Here is a 26,939-nt window from a genome sequence, read left to right on the forward strand (position 1 = left end):
AAATATATTTTTTTAAAGTCTTGGTATATTCAAATACCGATGCCTTCCCACTTCACCGCACGCCTTTGAATCGCCCAACTCAGGATCTTCTCCTCAACGTGAAACTTATGGAAGCAAATTATAACTGCCCTTGGTGGCTTGTTTGCTTTCGACTTGGCTCTGAGCGATCGATATGCCCTGTCCAATTCATAGGGGCTGGTTTAGCACAGTGGGCTAAACAGCTGGCTTGTAATGCAGAACAAGGCCAGCAGTGTGGGTTCAATTCCCGGACCGGCCTCCCCGAACAGGCACCGGAATGTGGCGACTAGGGGCTTTTCACAGTAACTTAAGCGATTATTATTATATCGGGAGAGTTCTTCTCCCTCCCCCAACAGCTCGGCCAACATCTTCGCAAAGTACTCAGTCGGCCTCGGAGCCTCCACCCCCTCAGGCAGGCCCATGATCTGCAAGTTTTGCTGCCTCAACCTGTTCTCCAGTTCCTCCATCTTGGCTCTGAACCGTTTGTTAGCCTCCACCACCTACCGCAGCTCCTCACCCGTCAAGGTGAACTGGTCAAGTGTACTGCGACATGGCCTCCTCCACCCCTCGGCCGACGGCTTCATCACCGCCGCCTTCACTGGAGCAATCGCCTCCTCCACCCACTCCTTCATCGCAGCCATTGCCTCCTTCTGCAGCACCTCCATGTGCTTAGTGAACTGCCTCTCAAATTCTCCGGCCATCACCTCGGTTAGAGTTTCCACTGTGAAAGGAGCGGCCCCACCCAGTGAGCCAGCCTCTGCCATCTTTCTTTCTGCCAGACTCAACGGCGGATATCCTTGTGATGATAAGGTAAGTGTGTGGATCAACTAAGCACACTCTCCCGAATGTTCCCAGCAGGGGTCTGGAATCTAAGGGCTCGTGCTGCAACCGTGGATGAGTGTGCAGAGTGAGGTTTTCCAGCACAACTGGATCGCTGGATGGCACTCTGAGAAAGGCGGGACACGTGAGTGTGGGAAGGTGGTGAAAGCTCCCCGGGAGCATGCATGACAGCTATATCGTGGGACATTCGGAGATCCCTGGCATCTTCTTGGACCAGCCCAGGATGATGGGTTGGCTCTAGGGGGATAAGAAGTACCTGCTGACTTCCTGGCTGATGATGTCAGTGCAGAGGCCGGAGACCCGATATAACAAGGCCCATGTTACCACTCGTACTATCATTGAGCGGTGCAACAGATTTCTCAAAATGCAGTTACGATGTTGCCAATGCGGCAAACACTCCGCCAATCGTTCCCAAAATGACACTCAGAAATGTTTCTGTCAAATCACGCCCATTATCTTTTTTTTTAATAAACAATTTTATTGAGGTATTTTTGGCATTGTAAACAGTTATAGTGTACAGTAACGTGCAAATATCAACACAAAGCAGAAACATAGTGCAAAAGACCACTCCTCTCTCATAAACAGTACCCACCTATTTATCCCTTCTATTCTACTTTAATCTACCCCCCACCCCCCCTGCTGACATTTAATTCCCCTCGAAGAAGTCGATGAATGGTTGCCACCTTCGGGCGAACCCTAGTACAGATCCTCTTAAGGCGAACTTAATTTTTTCCAGCCCTAAAAAGCTCGACATGTCCGAGAGCCATCCTTCGGTCTTTGGGGGCTTTGAGTCCCTCCATGCCAGCAGTATACGTCGCTGGGCTACCAGGGAAGCAAAGGCCAAGACATTGGCCTCCCTCTCCTCCTGGACCCCCGGGTCTTCAGAGACCCCAAAAAGTGCCACCACTGGACTCATCACCACCCTAGTTTTCAGTACCTGGGACATGACGTCTGCAAATCCCTCCCAATATCTCCTAAGTTTTGGGCATGCCCAGAACATGTGGCCGTGATTCGCTGGCCCTCCTGCACACCTAGTGCATTTATCCTCCACCCCCAAAAATTTACTCATCTGGGCCACCGTCCACCGCCCGGTGGACGACCTTGAACTGAATCAGGCTGAGCCTAACACATGTTCCAGTTGAATTTACCCTATTCAGGGCTTCCGCCCATACCCCCTCCTCCACCTGCTCGCCGAGTTCCTCCTCCCACCTGAGCTTCAGTTCCTCTGTCTGGGACTCCTCCCCTTTCATAAGTTCACAGTAAATATCCAAGACTTTCCCCTCTCCTACCTCTCCCCTAGACACTACTCGGTCCTGGATCCCATTTGGCGGGAGGCGTGGGAAGGATGGGACCTGTCTACGTATGAAGTCACGCGCTTGCAAATACCGAAAGTCATTCCCTCGGACTAGTCTGAATTTCTCCTCCAAGGCCCTCATGCTCGAGAAGCTCCCCCACAAGAACATATCGCCCATCCTTCCCACCCCCACCCGCCGCCACGCTCGGAATCCACCGTCCATGTTCTCGGGGGCGAATTGGTGGTTGTTGCATATTGGAGACCAGACCGATGCTCCCACCTCCCATACATGCTTCCTCCACTGGCCCCAGATCCGCAGGGCTGCCACCACTACCGGGCTGGTGGAGTACCTGGCTGGCAGGAGCGGTAGGGGGGGCATGACCAGGCCTGCCAAACGGGTGCCCCTGCACGAAGCCGCCTCCACTCGCCCCAAATAGACCCCGTGCCCACCATCCAACTCCTTACCATGGCTATGTTGGCCGCCCAGTAGTAGTTGCTGAGGTTCGGCAGTGCCAGCCCCCCCTCGCTACGGTTCCTCTCAAGCATCGCTTTCGTCACCCGCGGGGACTTCCCTGTCCAGACAAAGCCCATAATAATCTTGTTGACCCTTTTGAAGAAGGACCGCGGGATGAAAATCGTGAGGCACTGAAAAATAAACAAGAATCTTGGGAGGGTTGTCATCTTTACTGTCTGCACTCTCCCCGCAAGTTAAAACGGGAGTGCATCCCACCTCCTGAACTCACTCTTCATTTGTTCCACCATTCTAGTCAAATTTACCTTATGCAGCCTGCCCCAGTCTCGTGCCACCTGTATCCCTAAGTATCGGAAACTTTCTCCGACCATCCTAAATGGCAGCCACTTCAACCTGTTCCCCTGGCCCCTCGCCTGCACTACAAACATCTCACTCTTAGCCATGCTCAGTTTGTACCCTGAAATTCTCTCAATATTCCTAGTATACTGTCAATCCCAGCCAGCGGGTCCAATATGTACAAGAGCAGGTCGTCCGCGTACAGCGATACTCTGTGTTCCACCCCTCCCCTAATCATTCCCTTCCACCCCCTCGCAGCTCTCAGGGCAATCGCCAGCGGCTCTATGGCCAGTGCAAACAGCAATGGGGAGAGTGGTCATCCCTGTCTGGTCCCCCGGTGTAATCTAAAGTACTCTGATGTTGTCCTATTCGTCCTCACGCGAGCTTTTGGGGCCTGGTACAATCATCTAATCCAGTCAACAAAGCCCTCCCCGAACCCAAACCGTCCGAGTACCTCCCACAAATAGTCCCACTCCACCCAGTCAAAGGCCTTCTTGGCATCCATTGCCACCACTGCCTCTACCTCTCTGCCCTCCGGGGACATCATGATCACATGGAGTAGTCTTCTCAAGTTGGCTACCAGCTGCCTGCCTTTCACAAACCCTGTTTGGTCTTCCCCGATCACCTCCGGGACACAGTCCTCAATTCTAAGTGCCAAGACCTTAGCCAGGAGCTTGGCGTGACGTTGATCAGAGAGATTGGTCTATATGACCCACACGCTGGCTCACTGGGTGGGGCCGCTTCTTTATCCCGCTTTAATATCAGCGAAATGGTAGCCTGTGACATCGACGGGGGTAGCGTCCCTCTGACCCTCGCCTCGTTAAATACCCAAGTTAGCAACGGCCCCACTATCTCCGAGAACTTTTTGTAGAACCCCACTGGGTATCCATCCGGCCCCGGGGATTTACCCGACTGCATGGCCTTCAAGCCCCCCAGTACTGCCTCAGTTCTGATCGGGGCCCCCAGTCCGTCTACTAGCCCCCTACCCACTTTTGTGGAGGTCAGTCCGTCTAAGAAACGCTTAATCTCCTCCGGCTCCCCAGGGATTCCGAGGTATAGAGCTTGCTGTAAAACTCCTGAAACACCCTGTTCAGTCCTGATGGGTCATCCACTCTGTTCCCCATACCGTCCACCGCCCTGCCTATTTCTCTGGCTGCCTCCTTCCTCCTGAGTTGCTGCGCAAGCATTCTACTAGCCTTCTCCCCATGCTCAGAGACCACACCCTTTGTCTTCCCGATTTGTTCCACTGCCTTGCTCGTGGACAACACTCCCAACTTGGTCTGCAATCTCTGTCTATCTCTAAGTAGGTCCTCCCTCGGGGCCTCTGCGCATTCCCTATCTGTCCGGTGGATCTCCTTGACCAGTCTGTCCATCTCCACTCTGTCCGTTCTATCTCTGTGGGCCTGAATTGAAATTAGCTCCCGCCTTACCACCGACTTCAGCGCCTCCCACAGGGTCGCTGCTGAGACTTCCTCTGTGTCATTGACCTGCAAGTAGTCCTGCATGCACTTCCGCAGTCTCTCGCACACCCCCTCCTCCGCTAGCAATCCTACATCCAACCTCCATTGTGGGCGCTGGTAGCTCCCTTTGCAGACCAACCCAGTGTGGGGCATGATCCGAGATGGTGATCGCCGAGTACTCCGTAATTTTTACCCCGCCTACACAGTCCCTGCTCATATTGAAAAAATCGATTCTAGAGTATACTTTATGAACATGCGAGTGGAACGAATATTCCCTTCCCGTTGGCCGTCTGGCTCTCCATGGGTCTACCCCCCACCATCTGCTCCATGAACCCCCTCAGTTCCCTTGCCATCGCTGGGAGCCTACCCGTTCTGGAGCATGACCGGTCTAGTCTGGGATCGAGGTCCGTGTTGAAGTCTCCACCCATGATCAGCTTACGTGAATCTATGGCTGGGCTTTTCCCCAGCACCCTTTTAATGAAGTCAGCGTCGTCCCAATTTGGAACATATACATTCACCAGGACTACCCTCACCCCCTCAAACGAACCCCGGACCATAAGAAATCTACCACCTCCGTCTGCAATTGTGCCCTCCGCCTCAAATTGAACCCGTTTATTTATCACGATTGCCACCCCCCTGGACTTACCCAGATTCCAAACCCGAGTGGAAGACCTGGCTAATCCAGCCCTTCCTTAGTCTGGTCTGGTCAGTCACTTTCAGATGTGTCGCCTGCAGCATGATTACGTCCGCCTTTAGAGCCCGCAAATGTGCGAACACACGCGCCCTCTTTACTGGCCCGTTTAGTCCTCTGACATTCCAGGTGATCAGCCTGGTTGAGGGCACCTGTCCCCCGCCTTGCCGATCAACCATCCCCCTTCTTGGGCCCGCCCCCAGCCCATGTGCCGCGCCCCTCCCAGTTCGCCTCCTGGCAGCTCCCACCGCCGACCTCCACTCTGTTACCTACTTTAGATCCCTCCCATGTCAGCAAAATAACTTCCCGCCCCTCCCCCCTAGCAACAACACCCCTTTGTAACCCGACCCCTGCCATGCACTGTGATGCACAATCAATTGCACAAAGACGAGAGTTGAATACAAGTGAGGCTTTATTACACTAACATGTGTGGCCTCCTACAGCAGCTGGCGAAATGGCTGCTGTACGGGGAGCACACATATTTATACTCCGCCTACTGGGCGGAGCCAGCAGACAGGGACTACCCCCGTACCTGTAGTACAGGGCCTTACCACACATTTCCTAATATATACAACAGTGGTGATTACCACATTCACCCCCTGTTAAAATTGAGTCCGGCGGGGGTGGCGGAGAACTATATACAGAACAAGTTTTAATATACAGAGGCAAAAAGAATTTGGAGTCCAGTACATGGTGCTTTAACAGTCCCGAACCAATTACAGGTTTAGCCGGTCCGGGGCCTTGATCTGACGTTGGAAGCGACGCAGTGGTGGCGGCGATTCCGGTGTCGGTCTGGTCCTCGGTGACTCTGGGAGCGTGCCAAAATCGTCCTCATCCTCAGGCGTGGGCAGGGGCAGGACTGATGGTCCCGGGGGGGGGGGGGGTTGCTGCTGGGTGCGCCGGGGAGGGGAGGGAGGGAAGGGTGGCGCCGGGCCGGTGGGGTGTGTGTGTGTGTGGAGAACCTGCTGGTGCCAGGTCCCTGAGGGAGACAGTATCCTGTCAACCATCGGGGTACGCTACGTAGGCATACTGGGGGTTGGTGTGGAGTAACTGCGCCCTTTCAACCAACGGGTCCGCCTTGTGGTGTCGTACGTGCTTACGGAGGAGTAGGGTCCTGGAGCTGCGAGCCAAGTCGGGAGCGACACCCCGGATGTGGACTTCCTGGGGAAGGCGAAGAGACGTTCATGGGGTGTGTCGTTAGTCGCAGTGCATAGGAGCGACCAAATGGAGTGCAGTGCATCGGGGAGGACCTCCTGCGAGTGGGAGGCCGGGTGACAGTAGGGCCAGCTGGACGGCCCTCCAGACCGTCCGGTTCTCCCTCTCCACCTGCCCGTTTCCCCAGGGGTTATAGCTGGTCATCCTGCTGGAGGCGATACCCCTGCTGAGCAGGAACTGACGCAGCTCATCACTCATGAATGAGGATCCCCTGTCGCTGAGGGTGTAGGCGGGGAAGCCGAACAGAGCGAAGATGGTGTTGAGGGCTTTGATGACGGTGGCAGACGTCATATCGGGGCATGGGATGGCGAAGGGGAATCTGGAGCACTCATCGGCCACACTGAGGAAGTAAGCGTTACGGACGGTGGAGGGGAGGAGCCCTTTGAAATCCACGCTGAGGCGTTCAAAGGGGCGGGAAGCCTTCACCAGGCGCGCACGGTCCGGCTGGTAGAAGTGCGGTTTGCACTCTGCACAGACCTGGCAGTCTCTGATGATTGCCCTGACTTCCTCGACGGAGTAGGGCAGATTGCGGGCCTTGATGAAGGGGTACAACCGTGTGACTCCTGGGTGACAAAGGTTGTCGTGCAGAGTCCAGAGACGGTCCACCTGTGCGCTGGCACATGTACCTCAGGATAGGGCATCGGGGGGCTCATTGAGTTTACCGGGGCGATACAAAATCTCGTTGTTGTAGATAGAGAGCTCGATCCTCCACCGCAAGATTTTATCGTTTTTGATCTTGCCCCGCTGTGTGTTGTTAAACATGAAAGCTACCGACCGTTGGTCAGTGAGGAGAGTGAATCTCCTGCCGGCCAGGTAATGCCTCCAATGCCGCACAGCTTCAACGATGGCCTGGGCCTCTTTTTCGACGGAGGAGTGTCGAATTTCGGAGACATGAAGCGTTCGTGAAAAGAATGCCACGGGCCCGCCTGCCTGGATGAGGGTGGCGGCTAGAGCGATGTCTGATGCGTCGCTCTCCATTTGAAAGGGTAACGTCTCGTTGACTGCGTGCATCGCGGCCTTGGCGATGTCGGCCCTAATACGGTTGAAGGCCTGTTGAGCTTCGGCCGTCAGGGGGAAAAGAGTGGACTGGATGAGTGGGCGGGCCTTGTCCACATAGTTTGGGACCCACTGGGCGTAGTAAGAAAAAAGAGCCCAGGCAGCATTTGAGGGCTTTGGGACAGAAGGGGGAGTTCCATGAGGGGGCGCATGCGGTCGGGGTCGGGCCCCAGAACTCTGTTCTGGACCACATAGCCGAGGATGGCTAAGCGGTTCGTGCTGAATACGCACTTCTCCTTGTTATAGGTGAGATTTAGGAGAGTGGCGGTGTGGAGAAATTTGGCAAGGTTGGCATCATGGTCCTGCTGATCGAGGCCGCAGATGGTGACATTGTCTAGGTACGGGAAAGTGGCCCGCAGCCAGTACCGGTCGACCATTCGGTCCATCTCCCTTTGGAAGCTGGTGACGCCGAAGGGAACCCTAAGAAAATGGTAGAGGTGGCCATCTGCCTCGAAGGCTGTGTATGGGCGGTTGGTGGTAGGCGGATTTGAGGTCTACAGTTGAGAAGACCCGGTATTGTGCAATCTGATTGACCATATCAGATATGCGTGGGAGGGGGTAATCGTCGAGCTGCGTGTACCGATTGATGGTCTGGCTGTAGTCCACAACCATTCGGTGTTTCTCCCCAGTTTTCACCACTACCACTTGGGCTCTCCAGGGGCTATTGCTGGCCTCGATGATGCCTTCCCGAAGCTGCCGCTGGACCTCGGACCTGATGAAGGTCCTGCCCTGGGTGCTGTACAGTCTGCTCCTGGTGGCGACGGGTTTGCAATCCGGGGTTAGGTTTGCGAATAGGGAAGGTGGGTCGACCTTTAGGGTCGTGAGGCCGCACACATTAAGGGGTGGTAGGGACCCGTCGAATTTCAATGTTCGGCTCTGGAGGTTACACTGGAAGTCCAGGCCGAGTAGCAGGGCAGCGCAGAGGTTGGGGAGGACGTAGAGGCGGAAGCCGCTGAATTCGATGCCCTGGATCGTGAGCCTGGCTATACAGTACCCACGGATCGCCACGGAGTGGGACACGGAGAATCTCTGATTGGCGGGGTTTACCGTGAGGGAGCAGTGCCTTACCGTATCGTGATGGATGAAGCCTTCAGTGCTCCCGGAGTCCAGCACATAGGAGACCTTGTGCCCATCGATCTTCACGCTTGTCGAAGCGGTGGCTAGATTGTGCGGGCGAGACTGGTCAATCGTGACCGAGGCGAGTCGCTGCTGGTCGTCGCTGGTGTCGGACGATGGGGTGCCCGGGGGGCATGGGTCCTGGTACGATGATGGCACCCATGTGCCGTGGGGGAGACAAGATGGCGGCGCCTGAAGATCCTGAGGTGGACAAGATGGCGGCGCCCACGGGCCGCATGTGGAGGGGGTTGAAAAAGATGGCGGCGCCCATGGGCCGCACGTGCTCCGAGGAGGGGAAGATGGCGGCGTCCACTGGCCGCACATGGTCCGAGGAGGGGAAGATGGCGGTGCCCACTGTCCGTACGCGGGGGGAGGGGGGGGGGTCGGGGTGATCGCGGCGCCGGAGCAGGTCTGGCACACCGCAGCTAAGTGCCCCTTCTTGCCGCAGGCCTTGCAAAGGGCGTTGCGGGCCGGGCAGCGTTGGCGGGGCTGTTTTGCTGCCCACAGAAGTAAAATCTGGGGCCCCTGGGGTTGGCTGGCTGGCGTGTGGCACAGGCGTAGGATTGGCTGAGTGGGGTGCCCGGTGGGGCGACCGTCTGCGGAGTCCATGATGCGTAGGAGGAGTGGGCCGTGCGGCCGGGGGTGTAGGCCTGGATATTGCGGGAGGCGATTGCCATCGATAGCACCAGCTTTTTGGTTTCCGCGAGGTTGAGCGTGGACCCCTCTAAAAGTCGCTGGCGGATGTGGTCTGACCATATCCCCGTGATGAAAGCGTCCCGCATGAGGAGGTTCGAATGTTCCATGGCCATGACAGCCTGACAGTCACAGTCTCTGACAAGGGGAATTAAAGCACGCCAGAAATCTTCTACAGACTTACCAGGGAGCTGACTACGAGTAGAGAGTATGTATCTGGCGAAGAGCGTATTCGTCTGCTAGGCGTAGTTCTCTTTCAGTTGCGCCATGGCTTCATCATAGGTCGGCGCATCCTGGATAAGCGGAAAAACGTTGGAGCTCAGCCGCGAGTAGAGGATCTGGATCTTCTGAGTTTCTGAAATTGGGTCTGGTGCAGACCTGATGTAAGCTTCGAAACAAGCTAGCCAATGTTCAAAGTCCTTTTTGGCATTGTTATGGGCGAGGCGTTTTCAGAACCCCAAAATATATCATGGAGTTCAACCATCCTCCCCCTTTAATGTATTTGTTGCTTTTCCTAGCACATGGCTTGTTCCCTAGGTGTGAGATTACAATTATGGACATGTGGGTTTTTAAACACAAAACAATGTTTATTCCATGAACTCAACTTAATATCTGAAATAAACATTGGATCTCTTAACACCCCTTACTTCAAAGACAACTCAGAAAATATTGCAACAGTAAAATAATTCCTCAAAATGTTCCTTCAAACTTCCAAGAGACTTAACACCTTTAAACAGAATCACATCAGGTTAAAGGCTTTACTATTATGAGTTTAAATCACCCAAATGATCCAGAGATAGTCTTTCATGGCAGAGATCCAGCTCACTGCAAAACACAGACACTCCCCAAGCTCTTTTCAAACTGCAGCTCTCTGGAAACACACAGACACAAAGGAGCTGTTTTTAAAACTGCAAAACTTCCAAAATGGCTGAACTGAGCTCAGCACCCACTCTCTGACATCACTGTTTTCTTAAAGGTACATTTCTTAAACATCCATGCCTTAAAGGAACTCTCACATTACAGCGTTGCTTGATTGCGGATCCAGATGCAGGCGATCCGGCTTGATGTGGAGGTCCATCTTCTGAAAACTTTAGTGTAATAAATTGATGCACGATAAATTGCACAAAGACGAGAGTTGAATACAACTGAGGCTTTATTACACTAACATGTGTGGCCTCCTACAGCAGCTGGCGAAATGGCTGCTGTACGAGGAGCACACATATTTATACTCCGCCTACTGGGTGGAGCCAGCAGGCAGGGACTACCTCCGTACCTGTAGTACAGGGCCTTACCACACATCTCCTAATATATACAACAGTGGTGATTACCACATACAGGCTGTATGCATCACCCTCACCTGATTCCCTTGTCTAGCTTCCCGCTAGTCCGGTGACTCATCCTCCGGCGCCCACTTCTCTCGCTCCCAATGTCTCCCCGAGCTCATCCCCCCCACCCATCCCCCTGATCTGTCCTGCTCGAGCAGTCTCCCTGCAGTAAGGGAGGTCAAACAAAAAACAAGGGTAATCAAACAAAGACCCGAGACCGCTCCAGCTGTAATGCTGTTCCAGTTGTGTAAACAGATGAGTGATACCGATCACCCCTTTCTGCACTTTAATAATAAAAACACACAGCAACACAGTACTCGCGTCACCCCCCTACATCCGATACCTTTAACCCCCATTGCTTCCCGGGCCAAATTTCTGTTACGTTGGAAGCTTCAAAATGAGAAAAACACAAAGAAAAAGCAAAAAGACAACCCAAAAGAGAGAGGGGGCATCCATCCCCCCCCCCCCTCGCCCATTGTACCCATAGGCAGCAAAAACGGAAAAAAGCAACTACAAAGTACCTGTGAAGCAACAAAAAATATAAAGTCAGTCCAAGAAAACTAGAAGTCCCACAGACAATAATACTCAGACTCTGACTTTGGTCCGTGAGCCCTCAATTCGGCACCAGTCCCTGATCCTTTGCGAACTCCATTGCCTCATCGGGGTCCATAAAATAGTAATGCTTGCTCTGGTGCGTGACCCAAAGCTGTGCCGGGAAAAGCAGACCGAACTTCGTGCTTTTTGAACAAAATCTCTTTAATTCTTTTAAAGGCTGCTCGCCGCCTGGCCACCTCCTGACTTAGGTCTTGGTAAATGCGCAGGACATTGTTGTTCCATGTACAGCTCTTCGTACTCTTTGCCCACTGAGGGACCCGCTCCTTGTCTGTGAACCTGTGGAATGTGACCACCACTGGTCGGGAGGGGGTCGCAGCTGCCTCACCTGCACCCTGTGTCTCATCCAGCTCCAGCGGTCGTGGAAAGGAGTTAGCCCCTATTAGCTGCTGCAACAGGTCTGCCACAAATGTCGTGCCATCCGCTCCTTCGGCCCCCTCTAGGAGGCCAATAATTCTCAAATTTTGACTGCGGGCTCTGTTTCCCAGGTCTTCAATTCTGTCAAGCAGCCTTCTCTGTCGCTCCTTCAACCCATCTATCTCTATTGCAGCGACCGTTTCTGTGTCCGCCTGTTCCTCCACTGCTTACTCCAGCTCCTTGACCTTTTTGTCCTGGGCCTCTAATCTTTGGTTCACTTGCTCCACCGCTTTCTGCAGCCGTTCTAAGTTATCCCGCTTCATGTCTTCAAAAATTCCCTTTATGACCTGCAGCATATTGTCCAGCGCTGCTTGGATCATCTGGTCCGCGGTCCCGGGTCAGCTCCCACACCACTTTGTCTCTGCCCCTTCTTTTCCTGCTTTCGCTGCTTTCTGCTCTTCTTTGTTTCCATACAGCTCCGCACACTTCAATCAGCAACTTTGTGGCCGTCTTTTCTAACGCTCAAAAGTTCCGAAAAGTCGGGAAACCAGGTCCAAAAAGCCAGTCGGAGTGAGAGCCACTGAATGTGCGACTCACTCCCTCATAGCCACCACCGGAAGTCCCACGCCATTATCTTAAGTGGACAATAATGTCCTATGGTTTTTTTGCCTCAGACTTCCATAATTTTTAGATACTTATAATCAGCAACAGTTCTTTCCCCACTCTTAGTACCTGCAATTTATCAGAGATACAATATAGAAATGTTGATGCTCGATTCAAACCAGATCTTACCCTTAAAAAGTTTTTCAGAGCCTCACCAACGGTGGAACTTGGAGGTGTTGCATAGAAAGTTGAGGCTGCCTTCCTTTCGACCCAACTTAACTGTGCCACCTGCAAAATAAAATTGAAGTGTTTTGTAACATTATGTAAAGATATATGCAAGTGTAATGTAAACTACTTATTTTACAAAGGAACCTGTGGCATAATGAATGAAAAACTGAACAGCTGAAATGGAAATTATTTCACAAACATGTATGGAATGAATGCAATAAATAATATTGCTGTGAATTAAACATAACCTTTTTGCATGTACATGTGTCTTGAACCTCCAGTTCATGACTCTAAGGTAACAGGCAGACTGTTTATTTCTCATTCTGCAGGACCAAAGCAATAGATGCTAAAGGCTACATGGCTAAAATGGAATGTGTTCAGGAAGCTACAGAAATTTTCTATGCAAAGTTTTTATATTTTGGTCTTGTGCTCCGATTATTATCTATGATCTCTATAACCCGCGAAGATCTCTGATTTCTCCAATTCTGGCCTCTTTTGCACCCCTGATTTCCATTGCTGCATCATTGGCATCTGTGGGGCTGTAGTCCAACCGGAGCCAAATCTGTTTTACAAAGTAAGTATTACTCTATGCCCTGCTAATTTTAAACTGGATTAACAGCTGTATATTTACTTAATAATAATTTTTATTAGTGTCACAAGTAGTGTCACATTAACACTGCAATGAAGTTACTGTGAAAAATCCTGAGTCGTCACATTCCGGCTCCTGTTCGGGTACACAGAGGGAGAATTCAAAATGTCCAAATTACCTAACAGCACGTCTTTCAGGACTTGTGGGAGGAAACCAGAGCACCCGGAGGAAACCCACGCAGACACACGGAGAACGGGCAGACTCCGCACAACCAGTGACCCAAGCCGGGAATCGAACCACTGTGCTACCATGTAGCCCACAGCGTATAAGATCATACAAACAGCACTGATGTGAATGAAGCTAGTCTGTTTCTGGTGACTCATTAAATACTGAATATTGGCCAGGTCACAAAGAGAACTTTTCATCAGGACTATGGAGTATCATGGATGAGGTAAAACGTGAAAATAAACAATGCAAGGAAGTCCAGAGGAATATTGTTGATGAGGCCTGGAGTGAATTTGAAGAGTGTGAGGAACCCAAGTGGAACATTGCAAGGAACCACGGAGTAGCATCGCAGAAGAGACCCAAAGTGAATTTAAACAGTGCAGGGAATTTAGGTGGCAGCAAGGTCGAAACAAAATTGAGAAGAATTTGAAAGATTTATGTAATGATATGTATAATCTGAGAGTAAAGGGTTAACAAGATGGTGTTCATGTATCTCAACACTGGATGGCATTGGGACTCCCGGTGGCGCCCTCGAGGAAGCAGGTCGGATCGCTCAAGCCCGCGATGGGCAAACTGACCTTTTCCAAAAGACTTTTTTGGGACCTGGCGACCTGAATCGGTGGAGGGGACGATAGGGAAGAGGCTTTCCCCCCGGGGTATGGACAGCTGGACCAGAAGTGGTCGAGTGGAGCGGCAAGGATCGAAGCGGGAGCAGCGGGGACCCCAGACCGGGGGGGGGGGGGGGGGGGAAGAGGGAGTATGGCAGACGACAGGCACCACGGAGCGGAGGCCCACTGGCCAAGAGAGCAACAGATGGAATTCTTCAGGAATTGCTTCGCCGAACTGAAGAGGGACACGCTGGACACGATGAGAGCGGTAATGGACCGAATGGTCGAGACACAGGCGGTCCAAGAGAAGGCGCTCAGGGAGGTCGAGGTGAAGCTCTCCAGCCAGGTGGACACGGTAACGGAGCTGGAGCACGAGGTGGAGGAGCTGAACTCCCGCCACACGAGGATGCAGGAGCAGCTTGAAGAGCTGGGGAACAGAGCCAGGAGGCAGAACTTGAGGATCGTTGGCCTCCCCGAGGGCTGGGATGGATCGGATGTGGGTGCATACGTGATGGGTATGCTCGAGGCACTGATGGGACCGGAGGCCTTCCCTCGACCCCTGGAGTTGGATGGGGCGCATAGAGCCCCCACAAGGAAGCCCAGGACAGGCGACCGACCGAGGGCCTTGGTGGTCCGCTTTCACCGGCTGGCTGACAGGGAACGTGTGCTACGATGGGCCAAGGGGGAGAGGAGCAGCAGATGGGAGAACTGCGAGGTGCGCATCTACCAGGACGTGGGAACGGAGCTGGCCAAGAGGCGTGCAGGATTCATCAAGGTAAAGGCAGCCCTCTACAAAAAGGAGGTGAGGTTTGGAATGCTGTATCCTGCGAAGTTTTGGGTTACGTTTGAGGAACTCCATTACTACTTCGAGACACCAGAACCGGTTTGGGCCTTCATTAAAGGTAAGAAGCTGGACTTGAACTAACGGGCACTTAGTTTTTTCAGTGCTGTATAGTGGTGGCGGTCTGACTAGGAGTGGACTTTTATTAAAAGCTGGACTTGAACTAAAGGACTCTGGGCTCTCAGAGCTTTTGTGTGGCGGCAGTTTGTTAAATGATCCTGTACTGTAATGTTTTATCCAAGATTGTTTTCAGTCTGGACAGAGAGCGGGGGCTGGAGGGCGCACTGCTTAGGGTGTTTTGGGGAGATTGCAACAGGGGGGGGGGGGCGGGAGAGAGGGGCTCTGCAAAGGGGGCTCTGCACTTGGTATCTTTCGGTGGGAGATCGGGGCCTCTGTTAGGGGGATGGGCTAGGGGCTGGTTAAGGGACTTGAAACGGCATGTGGAGATATAATCAGGTTAATGGGTCCTTGGTGTGTGGGGGGAAGGCCCGAGCACCCGGGCGGGAGACAGTCAGGCGCCAAGGGCAGGGGTCAGCGTAGCTAGCGTAGGTCACGGGGCACCAGGGAGAGTAGGAGGAGGGGCGGGTAGGGCCAGGTGCAGGGCTGACCTGGCAGGTCAGACCTCGGGGGGCAGGGGAGGTCGGGGGGGGGGGCAGCTGAGAAGTAGAGCAGAGGAGACTTAAGTGGGCAAGGGGGGGTGACCAGGGATCCCTCGCGGGAGAAAGTCGCTTGCAGACTCTCAGGGAACAGTGCAGGAAACCGACAGCAGCAGCACCCGAGGGGAGGGTGAGGGGTGGGGGGGGGGGGGGGTTAGAGCCACATTAGTTTAGTTGAACACGTGTGGTATGGGCAAACAGAGCTGATAGGGGAAGTGCCTTATTAACATATTTATTCTTTCCCACTGTTCGTTTTCACTATGTTAAGGCTCTTTGTTCTCTCTGTAAATGTTACAAATTTTGTTTTAAATAAAAAATTTCCAAAAAAAAACCACTGGATGGCTGTGTCTCTAAGCATTTTGGGAGAAGCTTATGGAGAAGGATAGTGTGAGGTTGAGATAGAGTGTTGGTTGTATTCGAGAGACATAATAGATTAACATAGATTCAATATTATTACTTTGTTAGCTATTACTTAGTAGTGTGTGCAAACCATTTGAAGTAGTGTAAAATAAACTAGCTTCGTTTTAAATACATAGCTTGATGTTCTTTGTAAACACTATGACTTTTAGCTATCTTGGAGAACTATACAAGGAACATCACAATTTACACCTTAGACAACACAGGATGGTCAGCAGAAACTGAGGAATAAAAGGTCAATAATTTACCCACACTCTAATTTTAACAATATAGCAGATTAAGGGGCTACCTAAAATTAATAAGAAATTAGGGCAAGATCCTAAACTATCAACGTTGCCCAAAACTATAAATTTTCCATGCACAAATAGCTAAACATACTAAATTAGCAATAGAAACAACAAATTTAGTTAATACATCAGAGAAATAAATGATGATGATGATAAATGAAAGGATGTGATAGGATAGATAAAATAAATTATTTCCTTTGGGGTCCGGAATAAGGTAGTACAATCTTAAAATTAGTATTAACTTATTCAAAGGTGAAATCAGGAAGTATATTTTCATATGACGACAGCGCAAAATCTGGAACTCTTAAAGGTCAGCAATGATGTTGGGATAATTCAATTTTTAAAGATTTTGAGATCAACAGATTATTGTTAGATGAGGGTATCAAGAGATATGGCTCAAAATTGATTTGAGATCCAGAGCAACCATGGCGATGGTTAATGCTTGAAGGTTTGAATTGCCTACTCAAACTCAAATAGTCACATAGTGCTATGTGTTTAAATAAACTTGCTGTTGTAAAATGTCACCCAATATTTTTTGTAAAACTGACAGCATCCCAGAAACCCCTCAGCTCTGGCCAGTATTGAAATGGATGTATAATCTGCTCATCACCTTTCAACTTTATCTCTTATGACTTGTTTACACTGACTGGAGGAGGTCAGGAGGGTTTGATGACTCCAAGTCTGACTGTTGATTGCCAGTGTAAATGGGGAACATTTTTTCCCCTGATATAAATCAAATCCATGTTGGCGTAGGTTTCACAAAATGAGACAAATTGCGAGGCAGACATTTTGTGGGTTACTTGCTGTTTTGTGTACCTTAGCCTTAACATGAGCTGTGCCAAGACAAACAAGAAAAAAGTGCCCATACATCTAATCTGTGTGCAACCATACTTAAACCATTGTAAAATGTCCACCAAGCAGACCTTGTAACATGCAGTAAATATGGGACAGTTCAGTTATACACTGAACCCTGATCAGATCAAAGCAATGGTTAAACAAAGTTAGAGAGCTCTATCAGAGTACGCTTGGCTGGAATCCAATATACTGAGTATTTCATATTGTGTCATTCTAATGCGTGACAGTTTTGATGCCAAGATACTTAACAACTCAGTGCTTTGCATAATTGTGATCTTCTAATCAGAAATAAATGCCTATGTTAATGGTTTTAGAGTGACCAGCGCCCAATGATGACAATTAACAGCTGCTTTTACTTTATTCAAACCCATGTGAGAACTTTAATCCCATTTATTTCAAAAGAAAGATAATGATGCAAACATCCCTTCAGTAAAAAGATACCAACTGCAAACAAAACATGTAAATTGCTCAGAGACATTCATGTATGCACATTGAAATGAAATGAAAAATGAAAATCGCTTATTGTCACAAATAGGCTTCAAATGAAGTTACTGTGAAAAGCCCCGAGTCACCACATTCCGACGCTTGTTCGGGGAGGCTGGTACGGGTTGGCCTTTTTCTTAACTCAGTTGTGGATGGAGTACAAATCTATGGATGCTGAGCACCAGTCAGTACCACGCTGTGGTATATTGGCCGGATATGTGGTGGTTAACAATCCCACTACCTTGATAGTGTCTAACTAAGGTTTGCTTTCCAACAGGTGTCAATAGCCAATGATCAGAAAAGGGAATTCCTGCTGATGTTCCCTTCCCTTTGCCTGTGATTCTGAAATCTCTTCCTTTTGGGATCAGTTATATGCAGCAAAATATTGTGGTACTGAGCTAACAATGAGCTTTCTTGACTAGTTTTTGGCCATCGAGTTAGAGTTTCAATACTTCTGGAGATTCCCCTATAACACTATCTCTCTTGAAAGTGCCCTCTCTTACTAGGCACAGGTCCCTTCATGTTGCCTAAGTGACCATCCATACTGAGAGTCCAGAAGAGCGCTTGCAGACAAATCGAATGTGGAGACAGTCAACGCTGTGCCACTTCATAAGAGCATCAGAAATAGGAGGCCCCTCAAGTCTGTTCTGTCATTCACCACAAACACGACTGATCTTCTGCCTGAACTTGACGTTCCTGCCTACTTCCCATATTCCTTGGTTCCAAGTAACCAGAAATGTATCCATTTCAGGGTGAGAGAAACTCATTGATGGAGTTTTCACAACCCTCTGGGATAGGAGAAACACGAATCCAAGGGCTCAGCCGGAGACTGAAGGGGCGATCCTTTAAAACAGAGATGAGAGGGGTTTCTTCAGCCAGAGGGTGATGAATCGGAGGAACTCATTGCTGCAGAAGGTCGGGGAGCCAAATCACTTGAGTGTCTTTAAGACAAAGATTGATAGGTTCTTGATTAATAAGGGGATCAGGGGTTAAATAAATAAAAAATCAAAAAATCTTTATTGTCACAATAAGGCTTACATAAACACTGCAATGAAGTTACTGTTAAAAGCCCCTAGTCACTATATTCCAGCACCTGTTCGGGTACACGGAGGGAGAATTCAGAATGTCCAAATTACCTAACAGCACATCTTTCGGGACTTGAGGGAGGAAACCAGAGCACCTGGAGGAAACCCAGGCAGACATAAGGGGTGGGATTCTGTGATCCTGAGGCTAAGTGTTGACTTCAACACAGCCCCAGGATCACAATTCTAGCCCCCACAGGGGGCCAGCACGGCACTGGAGCAGTTCACGCCGCTCCAGCTGCTGATCCCGGCGTGAACTGGGCGTCGCGGGATCCGCGCATGCGCAGTAGCACCGACACCAACACGCACATGCGCAATGGCACCGGCGCCAACACGGGGATGCGCAGTGGCTTCCTTCAACTCGCCGGCCCCGACGCAACATGGCTTAGGACTACAGGGGCCAGTGCGGAAGAAAGGAGGCCGCCAGCCAGAGAGGCCAGCCTGCCGATCAGTGGGCCCTGATTGCGGGCCAGGCCACATCGGAGTTCCCCCACCCGGGATCGGACCCTGCCTCCTCCCCCACAGGCCACCCCCCGACCCTTCCACGTCGAGTTCCCGCTGGCTGAGAGCAGGTGTGGACGGCGGCGGTGGGACTCAGTGTTTTTACGATGGCCGCTCGGCCGTAGAGTGGCCCCCCACCGGCGCAGCACCAACCATCAACGTCGGCGCCGATTTTCCGCTCGGTAGAGAATCGGGTGCCGGTGTCGGGGCGGCATGGCGCGATTCGCGCCGGTCGCGGGGATTCTCCGGCCCAGCCCCGGGCTGAGAGAATCCCGCCCAAGGAGAATGTGCAGACTCCGCTCAGGCAGTGACCCAAGCCGGGAATTGAACCTGAGGATCTGGCGCTGTGAAGCAACAGTGCTAATCACTGTGCCACATGCCTACTCCTACTTATGGGGAGAAGGCAGGAAAATGGGGATGAGAAACATATCAGCCATGATTGAATGGCAGAGCAGACCCTATGGGCCGAATGGCCTTTTTCTGCTCCCATGTCTTATGGTCTTGTGGAGAATTTCAAAGATCCACAAGCCTCTGAAACCCACGCAGACACAGGGAGACACAGTGAGTGAACCTGGGACCATGGCGCTATGAAGCAACAGTGCGAACCACTGTGCTACCCACATCCACACGTAGCTAGAAGCTCAGCTGATTCTTTCCCTGCATAGTCCAAAATCCTGTGGCCAACAGTCGCACCTTCAAATGATGAGATCAGGACAGACCAATCTTTTCATCTTGCATGTCTATTCCACACAATGCACAATACTCACTACACCATTCGGAAACTTAACTTCTATCATTTAAATAAAATCAAACCAATTCATGCCACTGTTGCGAATACTAATGATTTCTGGTGTTGCTGTTACAACGATTAATCAAACAACACGCCATTCTAGTACCTGCATAGTTTTGTTTGCAAAACATGCAAGTCTGCAGTTTGAAAGGAGAATCTCAAAGAGATTTATCAACATGCTTTATGCGGGGAGATTCTACCATCTCACTGGTGCTGGAAACTGGAGAGTTAGCAATCCCTGCATACTCATATTAACTGGCCTCCAGGGTGCAGGAATAATAATCCCTTTAAACTGGTCTAAAAAGCTCTGGCATTGCCACACATGCACTAGTTACACATGCTTGATTCATGGTAATCCCTGGGGATGACATCTGGCCTTGTAATTTACCACAAAAAGACACAAGTGTCAAATATGTAGGGCATGAAACTGCTCAAAAACATTTTAAAAACTTGTATTGCAGATGGACCCTGCACAGCTGTTTGACAAGCAGCCATGTAACCCAACTCATTATGTTTAAGTTTGTTTTTTTAAATTGTGTAAACATAGTGCAATTGTCAATCTCACTCTGCAAAGTTGGCAAAAAAGAGGTTGAATTTTCTGTAGTGCCATCCTTTATTGATCATTTGTACTAATGCATATGCTGTTTTTATATTCCAATTTAGGCATTTTCTCGTATTGTTCTCTGACTGGGAAGGTATGCAGACATGTACCCTGATCGTAACCCTCCAACTTGCAATTGATGAGGTCCATAGCCTAAGTCCGTGGGAAAAGTTTACTTTCTCATTTCCTCTTCGGTGCAAAAGAGCTCAGGACCACAGCTGTGCCACGACTGAAATGTCAGCGTGTGGGGAATTGTGACCTCGAACCCACGTTCTACAATACATAGTTTTCCAAACATCAGATGGCTACACGTTCATCTTTGACCACACAATGTTCTTTTCCTTGGTCATGCCTGCACCCAGGATCCCTGGAAAGGAGCATGCAATGTCACCTAGTATGTTTGAGACCTTTTGTGATAGTTAGGCACCAGAAGAGTGCACCATCACTTTTGGGATACCATTTTAATTGGCTCTGTTTCATTCAGGGTTTTCATTTTTGTTACAGTCTATCAGTGGTGCCCCTTTGAAAAAGGGTACCAAGCTTCTCAATATTAAAAAACCTCTGGTTGAATCAAAAAGAGGCAGACGTCAGTCTTCTATTTTTATCTTTGGTTATCACACTTCCCCTTTGCTTCATTTCCACAATAAAATGCATGATCAGGACCAGCACTAATTAATTAACCCAAGATAATTAAGCCAAGATATGAAAACACAAAAACTTTTTCAACTATTTTCACTCATTTACAAATGCTACAAATTTGGAATGGTAGCATTTTCACTGCAACAGAGCAGTAAAGACCAAATGCAAGATTTGGTCCTAAATGCAAGATTTCAAGACATGTGACTCTAGATTCACAGCAATGTGATTGACTCTTAAATGCCCCCACGAAGGCAAGTGGAGATGGGCAATAAATACTGGCCAAGCCCATGCTGCCCACATCCCATGAAAGCATAAAAACATATTTTAAAAACTCCTAAACATTTTTTATGTTGATTCAGGGCAGGGGAACACACCATGGTGAAAGCAGTTAAAAGTTATCAGGTCGTAGCAGGTTTTAAACGCTTAATCAGTGCAAAAGGAAGAGAATGACCAAGGCAGATCAAGGCTTTCAGTTTAGAGGCCCAAGGATCGAGGAGTAGACTGGGTGACCGACCTTGATTTCAATATGGAGAAAAAGGGGGAAATGGAGCAGCATATCTAGAGCTTAATAATCACATTAAAAAAAGCTTACAAGAGCACCCACCATACCAGGATTAGGAAACAATGCAACAAAACTGGTTGCGATGAAGAGATTAAAGATATTGCCCAGGGTAGTGGGAAAATAACAAAAGAACTTAGGAACATAATAAATAGGAGTTACCCATTTGGCTCCTCGAACCTGCTTCGCTAACCAATAAGTTCATGGCCAACTTGATGTGACCGTAAATCCGCTTTCCGCCTGACCCCATAAGTCTTGACCCCCTTGTCAATCAAGAATCTGTTAGCCTTAACTCAGCATTGAAGTGATCAGTTGACAAGCTTTTTCTTCTGCCTTGTTCAGGAATATGGCAGAGGTACGCGAAGACCGTGGGAATTTATAGAGAATTTATAGAAAATGTGCTTGCTAAGAAAGAAGGACCTGGCTTTCTTGGATGCAGCTTTAATAATGGTGAGGTAAGAGTTCCACTTCCAGAAAAAAGATGCTACAATAAGAACTATTAAATGAAATGTCACTAATACAAGATTAGTAACATTTGATTAATGAACATGAAGTGCGGAGGTTGGATTTTCACTCCAGAGAAATAACCATCACAATACACCATTACTATTTCAATTAACCGAAACTGCAGTTTAAAATTTCTTTTCTCTATAGGCTTTAGAGCACTGTCAAAACCAATGTGCAGGCCAGAGAAAACACAGCTGTAATACTCTCCAGATTCTCATGACCAGGGAGAATGATTTCAGCTACAAGTCTAAAAGCTGATCCATTACACGTCTCTGCAGGATTTTTGCCCTCTGAGAACACCATAATTTTACATCCTTTGAGAAATGGTTCTAAATTTACGATTTGTCAGCTTACACAATGAAGGAGCGGAGTCAAGTGGTGCTCCGTTTTATGAACCTCTCTTGGCCCTCAACAGGAATATTGTCAGTTTTCAACATTTCTATATAAATCACAGCTAACAGTTCCAACAGTAACACAACGTAACTTTATTATACGGAGCTGCCTGGCAAATGACAACCATTTCAATGTATATATTATTGCGTTAATTTGGCTAAAGCTTCATATTGGAATTTGCAAAAAAAATAAAATCACATCTGCAACAAACTCAATTTACAACTTTTTTTTGTTTTTTTAAAGGAAACTTAATATTTTCATTGTGGTAATGAGTAAGCTTCTTTTATGCGGAACCCAATACCTAATCAATCTTTACAATCAATCACACAATGTGATCATTTTCTTCATTTTAAATAGATACTTAAAAATGTAATTTTCAGTTTTCAATTCCCTCCCAGCTTAAGTATGCTACCCTTCTACATTAGCCCGAAAAAAAGATATGCATTCTATGCCTAGCATTGTGGAAACTTTAAATTATCACCTGCCAAAATGAAATGCATGCAAGTGGTCTGGGTCCTCTCCCCTATCGCTTCGGTTGACGGGCGTCAATATATCTTTATTTCTAACTTAATTGCTGCTGGTGTTACTGAGTTGCACTGTAGATTCAATAATTTCACAATCATTCAAAAGTATAATCCTGAGACAGAAAAAGGTAGTGTGCTGAGATGGTGAGTGTTACTGACAGGACCTTCCCCGACTCACTTGTAATTTTTCACACAGCCAGAGGTCACTCCAAACAATTCCTCGCCAATGGTAGTCCAAACTGGTGCTGGGAGCAGGAAGGGCTAGAGTGGGGCAGGGATAATACACTACAACAGTAGCTTGGGATCCATTTTCCCATCAGATACTCCTGCCAATTTTGTGGGAAGGACCTTGGCCTCCACTAAGCACCTTGCATGGCAGCAACAACTTTGTTTTAAATAGTGTCTTGAATGTACGCACAAGGGAAATGGGCACTGAACAAAGAAAACTCAGGTTGAGAGGGATAACAAGAGAATGGATAAAATGGTGGGTTTGGAGGTGGTTTTGTTTTTAGAGGAGAAAGAGGAGGAGACGTTGAGACAGGAAATTCAAAGAGTAGGCTAAAGGCCCTGCCACCTGGATGGCACGGTGGTGCAGTGGTTAGCACTGCTCCCTTACGGCGCTGAGGACGATCCCGGCCCTGGGTCACTGTGTGGAGTTTGCACATTCTCCCCGTGTCCGCATGGGTCTCGCCCCCCATAACCCAAAGATGTGCAGTCTAGGTGGATTGGCCAGGCTAAATTACCCCTTAATTGGGAAAAAAAGAATTGGGTACTCTAAATTTATAAAAATAAATAAAGGCCCTGCCACTTGTGGTGAGGCAAAGGTGGTGTAGATTCACAAAGAAAGACTGGCAATTTAACAATCAAAGTAGAAACTTGTAGGGCATTCAGGCTCTTTGTGCATTCAATAAGATCATGGTTAACCTGTATCCTAACTCCATCCACCCACCTTGGCTCAATTTTCTTAATACTGCAGCCCAAGAAAAATCTATTGATCCCAGTTTAAAAATTATTCATTAAGTTAGCATCTATTTTGCGAGAGAATTCTATGCTTCAACCATCGTTTGTGAGAAGTGTTCTGCATCTTTTCTCCGAAACGGCCTTTAAACGGATTTTAAATTTATGACCCATTGCCCCTGACTACCCCCCCCCCCCCCCCCCCCCCCACTTGAGCAGAACGTATTTCACCCCATCTACCTCTATCAATTTGCTTCAACATCCTAACCTGAATTAAAGCACCTCTTAAAAATTCTATATTCCAGGGAATACACGTCTAGTTTGTGCAATTTGTTCTCATAATTTATCCCTTGGAACTCTGGTTACATTCTTGTGAATCTGTGCTGCACTCTTTCCAAGGTCAATATATCCGTTCTAAGGTGCAGTGCCCAGAACTGTACACAGTACACCAGATGTGATCTAACCAACAAGTGTTGTAGCAATAATATAACTTCCTGCCCTTCATATTTTAGCCCTCTAATTACAAAGGCTATTCCATTAGCTGTTTGGCTATTTTTTGCAACTAACCACAACAGTTTAGTGATCTACATACATGAACCCTTAATTTGCTTTCGACTTCCACTGTTCTTACATTTTCAGCATTTATCTTTTTGGACAAAAATCGATTACCTCATACTTACCTAAATTGAAATCCATATTTCTGAGTCACTTCATCAATGGATGCGATTCTCTGGTAAGATTTGCTAAGTGTAGCAGCGAGCAGGAATTGCTGCCAGCTTCTCGGTGCTCTGCTCGGCAAGGCCAGCAACACTATTATGGTATTGAAAACAGGCTGAGAAGATACACAGAGGCCAGGAACAGAAACAGTCTCATGAGACCCTGGCTGGAATCGATACTGGCCATCTGCAAAAGCACTCAAGTCAAGGCATAAACTTGTTATTGCTATATGGACTTTGTGATTACCCACTCCAAAGAACAAGACCACGCTATGAATATGTAACTTCCAGTCACACGTGATCAACTTTGCAGCAGGACGAAAAACAGACAAAAGAAGCCATCAGAATCCATAATGAGCTGATGTCTGGTCAGACAAGGGGAGCTTCAGAGGACAATGGGTGTTGATTGAATCACCATGGATAAACAGGAGTATTGTGTCTTTCCCATTAACAAGTTGGGGTCTGGCTAAGTGGTGGGCATATACCTATGACTCAATCCTAGCAATCCAGTATAAAGAAAGGAACATCAAACAGGTCTTCAGTGATAATCTGGGAGTCCACCAGGCACAACCATCGTAAGAAGAAAGGACCCTGGGTTTTGAACCCAGAGAAGACATCAACATCGAGTGATTGCAGTATTCACCAAAGAGAAGGAATTGGTGGATGTTGAGTCTGGAGAAGGTTGTGTAGATAGCCTGGGTCACATTGAGATCCAAAAAGACGAGGTGTTAGGCGTCAAAAAATATTAAGGTAGATAAGTCCCCGGGGCCTGATGGGATCTACTCCAGAATACTGAAGGAGGCTAGAGAGGAAATTGCTGAAGCCTTGACAGAAATCTTTGGATCCTCACTGTCTTCAGGTGATGTCCCGGAGGACTGGAAAATAGCCAATGTTGTTCCTTTGTTTAAGAAGGGTAGCAAGGATAATCCAGGGAACTGCAGGGTCAGTGGTCGGGAAATTGGAGAGAATTCTTCGAGACAGGATCTATTCCCATTTGGAAGCAAATGGACGTATTAGCGAGAGGCAGCATGGTTTTGTGAAGGGGAGGTCGTGTCTCACTAACTTGTTAGAGTTTTTCGAAGAGGTCACAAAGATGATTGATGCAGGTAGGGCAGTGGATGTTGTCTATATGGACTTCAGTAAGGCCTTTGACAAGGTCCCTCATGGTAGACTAGTACAAAAGGTGAAGTCACACGGGATCAGGGGTGAGCTGGCAAGATGGATACAGAACTGGCTAGGTCATAGAAGGCAGAGAGTAGCAATGGAAGGGTGCTTTTCTGATTGGAGGGCTGTGACTAGTGGTGTTCCACAGGGATCAGTGCTGGGACCTTTGCTGTTCGTAGTATATATAAATGATTTTGAGGAAAATGTAACTGGTCTGATTAGTAAGTTTGCAGATAACACAAAGGTTGGTGGAATTGCGGATAGCGATGAGGACTGTCAGAGGATACAGCAGGATTTAGATCGTTAGGAGACTTAGGCGGAGAGATGTCAGATGGAGTTTGATCCGGACAAATGTGAGGTAATGCATTTTGGAAGGTCTAATGCAGGTAGGGAATATACAGTGAATGGTAGAACCCTCAAGAGTATTGACAGTCAGAGAGATCTAGGTGTACAGGTCCACAGGTCACTGAAAGGGGCAACACAGGTGGAGAAGGTAGAAGCTTGCCCTCAGTGGTTGGGGCATTCAGTATAAGAATTGGCAAGTCATGTTACAGCTGTATAGAACCTTAGTTAGGCCACACTTGTAGTGTTCAATTCTGGTCGCCACACTACCAGAAGGATGTGGAGGCTTTAGAGAGGGTGCAGAAGAGATTTACCAGGATGTTGCCTGGTATGGAGGGTATTAGCTATGAGGTTGAATAAACTTGGTTTGTTCCCACTGGAACGACGGAGGTTGAGGGGCAACCTGATAGAGGTCTACAAAATTATGAGGGGCAAAGACAGAGTGGAGAGTCAGAGGATTTTCCCCAGGGTAGAGGGCTCAATTACTAGGGGGCATAGGTTTAAGGTGCAAGGGGCAAGGTTTAGAGGAGATGTACGAGGCAAGTTTTTTTTACACAGAGGGTAGTGGGTGCCTGGAACCCGCTGCCGGGAGAGGTGGTGGAAGCAGGGACGATAGTGACATTTAAGGGGCATCTTGACAAATACATGAATAGGATGGGAATAGAGGTATAAGGACCCAGGAAGGGTAGAAGATTTTAGTTTTGGCGGGCAGCCTGGTCGGCACGGGCTTGGAGGGCCAAAGGGCCTGTTCCTGTGCTGTACTTTGCTTTGTTCTTTGTTCAGCCTGCCAGCCTCCTTCACTAAGTGCGGGTAAAACCCAAAGCTCAACTGTGAGTCTGAGTCAAATTTGGTGAGTAATAGAATTGTGCATAAAATTTTGTTAAACT

The 26,939-nt window shown here is 48.8% G+C and overlaps 1 protein-coding gene across 2 annotated transcripts in view; it reads right to left on the minus strand.

Annotated features, from left to right (window-relative positions):
* Nucleotides 1–26,939, minus strand: part of LOC140398093 (regulator of microtubule dynamics protein 3-like) — a 583,369-nt gene that overhangs the window by 45,224 nt on the left and 511,206 nt on the right. For both annotated transcript variants that reach the window (XM_072486340.1, XM_072486332.1), the window contains exon 9: nt 12,278–12,376. In XM_072486340.1, coding sequence (XP_072342441.1) covers nt 12,278–12,376 — 99 coding nt within the window. The remainder of the gene's footprint in view (nt 1–12,277; nt 12,377–26,939) is intronic.

This window comes from Scyliorhinus torazame, chromosome 2 (genome assembly GCF_047496885.1).
Source record: "Scyliorhinus torazame isolate Kashiwa2021f chromosome 2, sScyTor2.1, whole genome shotgun sequence".
Lineage (NCBI taxonomy): Eukaryota > Metazoa > Chordata > Chondrichthyes > Carcharhiniformes > Scyliorhinidae > Scyliorhinus > Scyliorhinus torazame.